Source organism: Clinocottus analis, unplaced genomic scaffold, assembly GCF_023055335.1.
Source record: "Clinocottus analis isolate CAN_PGR_092001 unplaced genomic scaffold, fCliAna1.0.p SCAF_3, whole genome shotgun sequence".
Lineage (NCBI taxonomy): Eukaryota > Metazoa > Chordata > Actinopteri > Perciformes > Cottidae > Clinocottus > Clinocottus analis.
In genome coordinates, this window is record NW_027176042.1 from 5,749,607 (window position 1) to 5,761,943 (window position 12,337).

A 12,337-nucleotide genomic window follows, 5' to 3' on the forward strand; every position below is an offset into this window, starting at 1 on the left:
AAAAACATCTGTGATTATATTATAACTACTAAAACCTGTGCTCGCCCTCCCTATACTTTCCATTTGGAAGGCTATCTGTTGGGTGTTAGCAAAGAACACACACTTTCCGGGTGGGAATGTCGGGAGTTGGGTGTAGCACTAAATGTTCCGCCTCGTGGAGCAATGGAATCGGTGACAGAAACAGTGAAGATATGATCTTTGAATTGCCTCGTTGTTGAGAGGCGCTGGAGAAATGAACTTGCCTCCATCTGCTGACACTTTCACCAACAGATGGGGATGTTGGCTCGCGGCTCACGATGGAAATGAACAGCAACGAGCAGGTTTAAAACATCATAAAAAGATACGAGGCTGACTCTCTGGAATTTGATGTGCTGTTATTGAGCAAATGACAACAATTTGATGATCATTTATTGATTGGTTTGGAGATACAAATGTCAAATAGTTCCTGCAGGCTGCACAGATCTGTTTCTAGTGTATACATGACTGCATGATATTAACCCTGAGATAATGATAACACAATAACACAGAGAGATACATCCAGTAATAAAGGAAAGAATATGACACTTAACAATACAATTATCAACAGTTACACTACATTAATATTCTCAGTGCTGGAGTTTACCATACGTGACTGCTTTTAGGTGTTTTCTAATGTGGATTGCATTGAATTACACTTCCATCTCATCCAGATTACATCTTCAAAAAATAATGTACACCAAATGCTGAACAGACACTATTTGGGTGGTGGCTACGGAGGCCCAAAACGTATAACTGACTACATTAAACGATACGGTTTGTTTATTATTTTCCATGGTGGGAAAACAGAAACGCCAATCAGTTGGTGAAACAAATCAAATCTGAATGTATTCCTTTTTTTTTTTTTACTGTACCCCTGCATTTAACAATCAATCTTTGGCAAGGCATTTGATTTTCATATAAGCGTGAGGAAAAATGGAAATGTTGCGTTAGGAAAATCTAAAAATAGATAAATCAGAAATATTTCTGCCAAGAATAAAGAAATAGGAAAAGTAAGGAGATGAAAAATAGTTAGTGAATTAGCAATTGTAAAAGTTGAAGTATTGTATTATATTGAAGTTTTAATTAATTTTATCAACTGATAAGTGGTGAAATTATGGAACAAAAAAGCATTCAGCTTTTTCCTTACCAACTCAATAGAGAGGGAACACATAATGTACAAACATCATTTATTATTTGTTTTACGCTTCATTGTCAATTAAATAATAATCAAGATTTGTTTTTGACTGGTCTCAAAAGTGAGTTATTGGGCCGCCACAGCTGACAAGAGCCTTAACTTCTAGTTCATTACTTTCTTCAGACTTTCGTGAATAACTATAATTAACATGAACATAGAGGGGTTGAGGAGCAACTCTTAAACTCTCTCAGAGTAGAGCAGCGCTCACAGACCTGTGCAGCACCTTGACCCCGTCCAGTAGAACCAACAGCTTGCATGGACCCCAACCTGGTGGAGCATTAACGCACAACTACACTAGCAAGTCAACCGAAAAAACACTTTGGTGAATACAAATACACGGGTTCTCAGGATAAACATGATTGAACATCTGAAGAAACAACGAAGACGAGCAAACAGTAAGGTCTTTGGCAACAATTGACAAGACTTTTGAATATGCTGGATTGTCGTGAGGCGTTACAAAAAGAGTCGGCACATGTAGGAAGCTCGCACCGTATGAAGTTTCCAGTCCCTGTCCCCTGTGTCTCTCCGGTGTTACATCGTGCTGGATGTGATGAAGACGTAGATCCTGGTGAGGAACGAGGTGATTGTCCCCTGCCTCAGCAGCTTCATCTCCACATCTATCAGGAAGTCTTTGGGCTCGCGGACTTGTTTCTGCAGGTAGACGGCGCCCGTGAAGCTGTTCAGCTTTCGGGTGCCGAAGTAGCCCTCCTCGTTGCCTTTGACGACGCCGATGACGATGTGGTCGCTGGAGTAAGCCGGGGACGGTCCGATTCGGAAGATCTGGGCGGGGATGATGATGTTGGTCTGGAAGCTGAGCTGGTAGTACGTGATGCGGATGGGGGACTTCTGACAGTCTGAGGAGCTACTGGGACAGCTGGTCCGCTCGCAGTGGCTGAAGAGGGAGAGGGAGAAACGGTGGGTAAGCACGACGGTGTTTGGAGGCTTGGGACATGAAGTATGTTGTGTGTTTTTATTGCAAAAAACAAAGATATTTGAGCCGGAACTGTAAGCACATTTCAGTTATAAAAGAGACGAGCCAACTAAAACCTCAAATCAAATTTTGCCTCATATTTATTCAGCGCTGTCTGCTCTCCTCAGCACAGAGAGACCGAACTACCGACTCTGGAGTAGTTTGTAAGATTACGTCAACTCGCATTAAAGAACTGCAGAACAGATATCATCTAACAGTGAGCTTCTAACACCAGCTGCCATCTTACTTTTCATAAAGTGTCTGTAAGTAAAATCGTTGCAATGGACACGACTGTATTGATCTATTCGTGGTTTATTCCACAGGGACAGATACAGAACACTGTACACAGACAGACTGCTCTCCGATGCGAGTATCAGAGCTCACTGGAGCGGAGGGGTAACCATGGTGACTGTCACACAACTTCTGCAGTCACCTCACCTTTATCTTCATCACTTGCACATATGGATTGTGTAGATTAGCGACATGTGTAAATAAAGCCACTGACAGCTCTCGTATGATCACTCAGTATCGTCATTAGTCTGTATCATAATGCCATGAGAAGTAAAGTGATAAATAAATTGTGTTCAACTATCAAATTACCTTTTTCTTTCAATGATTCAACCGATCGTATTTGAAACAATCAGTCGGATTCTTGTAAAGATAAAAAATACTACGGTGACTCTTGTGATGTGTATGTTGTACGATAGATACTCTGTTGAACAAACTGCACTGAGTATTTCTATGTGTGTATGGTATTTATACTGTGTTCGATGTCCTGCTTATACGTTCAGGATTGATTTCTACCGGCAGAATGCGTCTTATTTATTAAATATTTACGTCGGTATGTTTTGAAATTCTGATTGTGACGTCATTAAAAATAACCCACAATATGATTATGGTTTCTCTTCATTACATCTTCTCCAGCTCTCTGATTTTAATGACATACATCAAAGTTATTGAGGAAAACAACTGATCAAATCTTCAAAGACACTTGTTTGTGGTCATTTTGTTGTCCAGACCTACAATAAACATTTTTAAACCAGACGGTGAATCAGAAAACATTACTATATCACTTGAGTTGAATCTTTGATTGTCTTCACTCTGCTATGAAACTCAAGCGATCAGCTGCAGCGTCCAATCAGAACAACTTCCGGTTCAATCGAGGAGCGAATAAACGACAATTTAGAGACTTGGGATGGACCCACTGATCAGCAGCTCGTCTCTATGCATCAACATTCATGAGGTGCCTTGCATTGATGAGTGTTTACGGTTGAATGTGGGCGTGTCGAGGGCGGAGTGTGACGCTGAACCAGCCGCGCACATTTACAGGTTGATTTGGATTTCATAAAAGGAGATAGCTGACTGGCAGGTGTACCAACAGGACATTTCAAGATTCTACAGATGCTGAGGGAAAAAAAAAAACGTGACTCACGTGTCCGACAGCTTCTTGTAGTTGTGGGGGCAGTCAAAGGAGAGGCACCTGAAGCCTCCTTGGAGGTTGTAGCAGTTCTGTCCGAATGAACAGTTGTGGGTGCCAGTTGTGCATTCGTCAATATCTGAAAAAGACGGTAAATAAAAAGGGATAAGCTCACTGCCTCAGTTCAGCAGTTTCATTTTGAAGAGAATCCTTTTTTAATTGAAAGTCAATCACATCATTTTGAATGTAACTGGCGCAGGATGACAAAACAACCCCAACTCCAGGTCTTAGAACTTTCAATAACAATTACAATAAATAAGTGAAACATGGTCTTCAACAGATAGCTGTTATGATGTATAGCTTTTAGGAATTCCTCTCAAATGAGGTAATTAATGTAATCCCAACATGCTGAACTGTTCCATGACAAGATATGAAAGACAGACAGGTGAATTTGTATCAATCAGAAATCAGAAAAAAAGTCACACAAAAAAGTAAATTACTTTTTTACCCCTATTTTGACTTTCAATATGTTTTGTCTTCCAGGTGTTCATTAATAAATTACAATAAAGTGTAACAAACAGCCGGAATGCAAAAAACATATCACAGTCATATTAGTGGGAAAAAAGTAATCTTTAACTTTTTATATTTTTGCGTTTGTGAGTTTCTGATTTATGAGTGATACAAATCCACCTGCCTGTCATTCATATTTTATTACATTTGTTAAACTAATTCAACTTCTGTTAAAAAAAATCCTTCCTAATTAAATGAATCCCTGGCTTGTGCGCGCCTCCCTCGCTCGCTGTGCTCTTTCCGCCGGAGCAGGACAGTTTACTGAGGCCTCACCTCTGCAGGTGCGTCCATTGGCGGACAGGACGTATCCACGAGGAGGACAGGCGCACTGGTAGCTGCCAGCAACGTTAACACACTGGAAGGTACAAAGGTTCCCGATGCTCTGGGAGCACTCGTCGATGTCTGTTAAACAAAAGAAGACAGAGACACACATCTCAGAGACACACATCTCAGTCAGATCGGAGCTATGTGTGGAAAGCCGGCGGCAACCTCTGGTGCTGTCAAGTGAAGTCAATGCAGAAGCATCTTTAAACCTGCATTCTCTGTCCTGACCAGCAGGGGGCGAATCCTCTGGTTCGCCCCCTGCTGGTCAGCTGGATTGTTTGGAAGTCTATGAGAAAATGACTCTTTTTTTAAAAACAGGGTTGCAGATTTGATACAGCTGCTCTCAATTCATTCTGTATTCTGTTTTTTGAGGGACGCAACAGCAAAAAAGCCGACCTTACAGAGATCTGGCGAAGATTGGCTTTCGGCAAAACGCCAAAAATCATCAAGCGGCAGAAATGCGCAAGAGCAACCCGTTAACTGTAACGATATGTGTGTTCTCGTTCCAGGCTCCTCCCTCCTCGTGGGCCTACCTGCTGTGTAATTGTGACGTTCTCATTGTTTTCACCTGTGCCTCGTTTCCTGTCTTCCCCTGTCGATTTAATCTGTGTCTTTCCCTTGTTCGTTGTGAGTTTTTTTCTTCTTCTTTGTGTAACCGCATGTTGTATTGCCTTCGAGCTGTAGTTTTCTAGTGTTTTGTTTCCACACCCGGTCATGACAGAGACTCGAGCCCCCACAGTTTGGGAACCACTGATTTAGACTCAAATAACGAGTAGTATGTTTTAGGGTGGGTTTGACAGGTTGCTACCACGACCAGAGCCGAATAAGTGTTGTCAACGTAGCTTAATTAAGCCAACGCTGGAGTGTCAAAAGCTGCAGTTCCTCAAATATCCACTTGAGGCTGAAAAAGTGTGTCATGCTCTATCAACCCCACGTGTTTAAATGCCCAGCTCTGCAGCAGATTTAAACATGTTTACAGTTTTTCTAACGGTAGCTTGTCTGGGAAAACATTTTGAGTGGTTTGACTATGGTGTTGTTTAGAATTCGGTTGTAAATTTAATTTTTTTAGGATCCACATTCTGTTTAAGGCCTATTTTTCAGCAGCCAAAATTAGCATCCCAATTAATATCACAGTCAAGGTAAATTACACCTTGCTAGCCAAGCTAATACTAGCGTTAACAGCTAACAATATCTGGCCCTGCTATGTCTTCCTCTTCTTCGGCTCCACGCTCTCGTCCAAATATGCTTCCAAGAAACAAAGAAGGCAACGGCCAAAATGTCACACTGCTAAAACTCGTAGTTAACCAACAAGGGGGTGGCGTCCTGGTGACTACGACGTCTTTGCTCAGTCTTTGGTATATTTAATACCTCTTCATCAATTATCACTGAACATTTGATCGCTGAGTTGTTGTATACACAAGATTTATCCGCCACCTCGACCGGTCTTTACCTTCACAAGTGTGTCCGTCCTCTTTCAGGTGGTAGCCTTGGCGACAGTAGCATTGGTATGAGCCATAGATATTGGCACATTCCTGGCCACAGGGGTTTTGCTCACACTCGTTTATATCTAAACACAGGGAAGAAAAGACAAGATTAGAATTTGTTCTGTGTTGCATATTCTTAAAGGATGTGGCTGATCTCATTCTTTGTTTTTCATAATATCAAAAAATCCTGAAACTGATTCATTGTTAATGAAAAAGTTAATTTGTTTTAAAGTCCCAAGTAATTTCCCCAAACTCCAGGTCGCTGTAGTTTTCAGCAAATGTTACTCAGACAAGAGAGGATTGTGCATTTGTTGGGGCCTATTTCAGATGCGGAATATTACACCTGGTACAGGTAGCAGGACGTTTTACGCTATACAAGTACAGCACGTTGTACATATGGTATGAGCCAAAGTAAGTGTGGCTCATTCATGTGTTTTTAACAGCTTTAGGTCGACAATGGAGCTCTACGGCACAGAAGAAGGTGTTTACCGCTCACCAAAGAAAGACAAACTTCAAGTATCTGGAACGGAAACCATCCCAATTTGATTGAGATCCCTGAATAATGGCCATGACGACCTCAAATCAATGTGAATCGCGCTCCCATTTAGCTACACATTTAACTGATGGTCCCTGAACCAAGGAAACTATTATGTCAGGCATATCTGCAACCCTGAGATGGAGACTAAATTGAACCCCGACTTACAAAGGACCCATAAACAGTTCTCAATCAATTTGAAAAAGTAGGCACAAAGGCTGCATTGGGCGTTCTCTCCGGTGGCTTCTGCCTCCACGCCTCAACTTTTTCAAGGGAAAAAAGACAGTGCACGTAAACAAGTTGGCATTTAAATTCTCCATATGTTGCAGCGAAAGACACATGGCTTACCTTCACAGTTCTTGCCATCAGATGCAAGGGAGAAGCCGGCTGTGCATGAGCAGTGGTAGGAGCCTCGGGTGTTTTCACAGGTTTGGGCGCACACCCTGCCGGGGTAGCGCCAGCACTCATTTACATCTGTCAGTGCAGGAGTATACCAGCTGTTAGGCAGCAGACAGATACCTCGGGGCCAATAAGAACTCCACGCCGGCTCTCCTTCAGACAGACGCCCCGTAGATGCGGATGGTGACTTTTTTTCACACAAAACTCCATCATGCTAGTATTGCTAGCTCTCACAGCAGAGGGAAATTACAGAAGCATAATGTATTCCCTTGTTTTTCTAAATGGAGTCTGGTTGGTAATTTAAAAAAAATGTATTTCAAAATATATCAATGACTGTCAAAGAATCAAATGACAAAAAAGAAGTGTCTGTGCACATATTGCTCATCACAGGTCTCTTACACAGGCTGCTAGCTTGACAGCTGTGAGAACTAATGCAGCAACCTTTGGACTGAGTGATGGCTACTTTCATCGGAAAACCGTTAGCAAAACTGGGAGTTTTTCAGTTGGATATTTTTTATTATTATAGTGTACCCTCGCTGGTTTTCTTAAAATATAATCGACTCTTGTGTTTCTGAATTGAAGACATACTTGTCTTTGTAATTCTGGGAAAAAGGTTTCAATGTTTTCGTCCTAATGTTTTTCCTCTCAACGAAATACTTTAGAATCCCAAGAGAAGCTCTCATTTTTCTTGAAAGCTCGATTTCAGGAAAGCCTGTACCCGCCCGCTTAGTTTTATATAGGTTTCGGTGTTACTGTCTTTCAGTCATATGGGATCATTAGTTCGTAGACTTTGCAGTTAATCAGACGTAAAGCCCACTATGAGACCGACCGCTTCGCATCGGGCCTAACAACACCCCTGAACAGTACATTATTGATTGTACAGTACTGCCTCTTGTACCTTATTGCTTAAATAATGCACTCACAGCTAACAGTGAAGTTTCCTTCTTGGGATATTGCTTTTTTGTTGTCGTCCACTACTTTCCCAATCTGTGCCGTTTACGGCACAAAACATCTCATGTTTTTAATTCATTATCTTTGTCATTGCGTTCATTTTGGAACACAACTCCAAACCAATTGTTTCCCCTCCACACACTCCTCACACAAATGCTGGGAAAAACAGATGGGGATTAAGTCAGGGTTATAATCTCGACAGAGAAAATGTCAGATAGACACACAATTAGGACCTGCAGCATTGTAAAGAACAGCTTGTACATCATTATTTTGTCACAGTTTAGTCTTCCCCAGTCTAGTGATTCCAGTGTTCATCCTCTTCAACGTATGCAGACGGTTTGTTTTAAAGCTGGTAAAGCTGCCTTTAAAACCTCTTTAGGAACAGCCAATTTAATGAGGAAAATTGTGACTGGTTTGTATTCAACAAAATACTGAATATCTCCTAAACCCCAAAGTCTATTTCAATAATGAAAAAACTATAACATACAGAAAACCCTTGTGAACAAATATAATTTCATAGTTAGTGATATATTACTTCATGATAGTACACAGAAAAGGTATCTTGGCAAAGGTTGGTTTTGCATTTGGCATTATTGCTGGATTCTGATAATCCTGTGTGGCTTCATGCTATCAATATGAAAAGTCATATTTTCAAAAATTGGGGTTCTTCCAAGTCACTCTTGAGTCCCTTCAAGTCATACTTATGGTGAATGCTAATATTTGTTGTAGAATAGTGTCATAAACATGACAAATTGAAATCGAAGGCCAGCATGCGCCTTTGTTTTTTTTGTGTTTTTTTTGCTGTATCACACCAAAGGCCCTCTTTGGACTGGTAGGGCTTGGGCGATCGATGAAGAGGTTTGACAAAGTGCTGGCATTTTTAGGGCCTCTGGGGTTGGTGAACATTAAAACGTAATTTGTTGGCAGTATATCTTGTTGTAGAACAATTTATGACTTGAGAACAAATTAGGTCTTTTTGTTGCATTTATTGTATCCTGGGTGGGTCACTGGGGGGGTGGGATCCAAGCCAAAGTGAAACTAAAAAAAAGTGTTTTAATTCATTTAAAGGGCCAAGTATTTGGCTCAATACTGCAGCAAACCTGATTAAAAATAATAGATGAATAAAAAGAAATGTAAACCTCAAATCCATTGCCTATGACTGGTCTTGAAATGACATCACGCCAGCAGAACTTGCTATAGTTTGTGCTGTTGGTGTTATCAGCCGTCGCCATGTTGAGAGCAAGCTCCCCATTTTGTATAATACACATTAATTAGCTTACATGAAAAGCTATACGTGAATATTTTCACTGATCTTTCCAAACCCTGTCAGTCCCCAATCCTCAGTGTGTTCCCACCTTTCTTGGTCCAAACCCCCCATTTACTCATTCAGTACAACCTGCACATCTAATCAACGGTAGTTGGCTGTACTTAACAGTAAATAGAGATCAGACACAATTTTTTCTCTTCCAGTTCTAGTTATTGTACCTTCCTGCCTGTTACTGCTTTTTCTAATTGTGTTCTGGTTCTTTTCCCTGTTCCTGTTCCTGCACCTGCATGTCTGTACTTATTCTTGTACCAGCCTGTCTGTTCCCTTTTGTCTTATTCCTCTGCATATCCTTGTTCCTGCACCTGCCTGACTGCTCCTTTTCTTGTTCCTGGTTGTTTTCACGTCACTCTGTACAATGAGGTCTAAATAATCCAGAGAAATGTTGGCCGACCAAAACGCAACAATCTGCTCGTCATCGTCTCACAGACCTGACGCAGCAAAACCTACCTATGCAGATTTTGAGGAGGCCGTCATACTTGTAGCCCGTCTGACAGTCACAGCGGTAGGTGCCAGGGAGGTTGTGACAGATCTGGTCCGGTCCGCAGCGGTGTGTCCCCATCTGACACTCATCAATATCTGAACAGGTAGAGGGGGGAGGTACAGAGCGTCAGCAATGACTCCCTCTGCACCTGACTGGAGTCTAACTTAAAGCCAAACAGTTTGGATCTCTGGTTAATTGATGGTGTCATTTATCGAACCGAACAGTTATCAGCCTTCGTGTAATAATTTGGGTTTGAAGCTGTTGGTTGGGCAAAACAAGCATTTTTTGGGATTTTAACAAGGGCTCTGGGGAAATTGTGATATAGATTTTTAACATTGCATCGACTAAACAATTGGTTGATCAATCAACAAGACTAAGAGTCTGCTGCCATGCTAGCAGTGAGGCTGCGTTATCTTCATTCAAAGTCTCATTGCTACCCGTCTACAGAGTACTACTGATATCGGTGAGGTGCCTGTGAAGATATCAATTGTTATGTTAGCAGAAATACTGCTGTATTGGCATTCATACTAACTCAGAAATATAACTAATTATGTTTCCCTTGTCTGTTAACATCCATATCAATCCAAAAATGTCATCCTTTCATAATGTTATCCTATTAAACATTTGTGTGAAATTGTCACAAATAGCATATACTGTACATTCTTGAATTATGGCTAGAAAAGTTGTTCCAGGTCAAGGTGACATTTGACAACCCAATTCTGACCAGTTTAGCCAAGGTGACCAGAGATATCGCGTTCATAAGAATGGGACTGACGTGAGGTCAAAGTGAACTTCACCCTTGACTTCCAAAATTGAATCAATTCAGCCTTGGATCTAATTGGATGATATTGTGCCAAATATGAAGAAATTTCCTGAGATATCATGTTTATGAGATGTACGGTAAGGGTAAGCATATACGGTAAGTGTTTGCCTTTGTTCAGCACTTTGCCTTTTGCCCCTGCACTTGTGGAAAATGGACAAATAAAGTAAGCATCATATTTAGTTTATGCCTACAATAAACAAAAAAAAAACATAATAATGATGTGATTTGTTTTTGTATTCCTTTACGATGTGAATATTTCCCGGTTTCATGAAAAACATTACATATTTTGTCGGTATTTAGTCATAATACCAATTATTTTATATTGTCGTTTTCAATGTGTTTAATGTCGTACGGCTTGTGGCCTCAATATACCCGACTGGTGGCTGATGGGCAGGCTCATTCTTCCCTATTATGGCATTCTGACAACAACGTACTTAAGTGCTTGTGTCTTGCAGCATCAATGCTTTCGTTCTCATGTTTCCATAGACAACCTTGACAGCCTCCTCAATCCACACTGTTGTGTTTCAGGGATACATTTTACCGACACACGTGGCTCCATCGGGGCTGACGTGGTAGCCGTGGCTGCACATTTTGATCTTCTGCTGGCACGTGTAGGACCCCACAGTGTTGATACAGTTAAAGCCTGAGCTGCATGGCTCACTCAGGCTGCTGCACTCATTTATATCTGCAGAAACACACACAGAGAATTTCGATTTAAGACGGCTGAAAAAAAAATCGACACACGGGAGTGATTGCTCAGAGGTTTATCCCTGAGTGACAGGCCTGGTGATGTCTACTTCCTCCCAGGGATTTGAACGGAACAATTATTGATGTTAATCATGTCTTCTTAATGTATAGTAGTCCAATAATCAGAGAGCAGTGTTGATAGAGCAGATAATGGATTGCAGATGTAATGCATGTAGTCAGGTGGAAGTGTGTGGGGAGGGGCGACAAAATAGACATGGAATAGTATTTTAACTGAAGTATCGAAAAGACAACCAAGCTGAATTGGAATTTGTCATGTCCGTTAAACGGGACTTGATAAAATACCTCAAAGGGACCAACAAAGTCATACTAATGCCAAGCAGTGCTTGAATGGAAGGTGGACAAGCCACCAAATTTACAAAACTGTGAAAACCGGAGTAAGCCGGAAAAATCCCAATAAACTGTTTATATTTGAGAAAGCTAAAGGAAGCCTCCGAGCATCAGTGATAGATCTGTAATTTATGTGCAATTATCTGCTGTGAGTCATGAGGGTTGATTATTACTTTGCTCTGCGGGGTGTATGAGACACTTTTCATAACAGGAGCACCCAGGGGTGAACATTATAACGACCTTGTGATATTCCCCAATTCTACATTGATAAAGTTTCCCACACTTTGTAAAACAAATTAGCAAGTTGTTTAAAAGAAAGCGGGATTCCTTTGAATCGTACCACAGACTGTATTTAAGAAGTGGACATATTCAGCGTGACATCAACCGTTGGTTTGTGGACTACATACAGTAAGTGTTTTTTTTAAATTGTTTTTTATCATCGCCATCTTGGTTTTTGAACTTTTGCCATTTTTTCATATGGTCTTTGGAACCATATGTGACACGAGAGGGTGGAGCTAAGTCCAACTGCAGGCTGAATACAACCCTTTTAGGTGTTTTATTTCTTACAACTAACAGTGGAAGGGTTAAAGTACCACGATGATAACTTGAGACAACGCTCAGGCCGGACAAGTTAAGTGATCAATTATTTGTCTCATCAAACTAGAAGACTCTCACAATAAACAGTAGAACATGGATTTCATATTTTGCCTTTCAGTAATATTTGACATAATTGCTGCCACACGTCAAC

The 12,337-nt window shown here is 41.0% G+C and overlaps 1 protein-coding gene across 1 annotated transcript in view; it reads right to left on the bottom strand.

The window, feature by feature from the left end:
* Positions 1 to 884: 884 nt before the first annotated feature.
* fbln2 (fibulin 2) overlaps positions 885 to 12,337 on the bottom strand; it is a 51,759-nt gene continuing 40,306 nt past the window's right edge. Inside the window, exons 11-17 of the mRNA XM_068595141.1 lie at positions 11,036 to 11,179; positions 9,638 to 9,766; positions 6,862 to 6,987; positions 5,945 to 6,061; positions 4,444 to 4,572; positions 3,616 to 3,739; positions 885 to 2,105 (exon numbers count right to left, since the gene is read on the bottom strand). Of these exons, the coding sequence (XP_068451242.1) occupies positions 1,745 to 2,105; positions 3,616 to 3,739; positions 4,444 to 4,572; positions 5,945 to 6,061; positions 6,862 to 6,987; positions 9,638 to 9,766; positions 11,036 to 11,179 (1,130 nt within the window). The 3' untranslated portion in view covers positions 885 to 1,744. The remainder of the gene's footprint in view (positions 2,106 to 3,615; positions 3,740 to 4,443; positions 4,573 to 5,944; positions 6,062 to 6,861; positions 6,988 to 9,637; positions 9,767 to 11,035; positions 11,180 to 12,337) is intronic.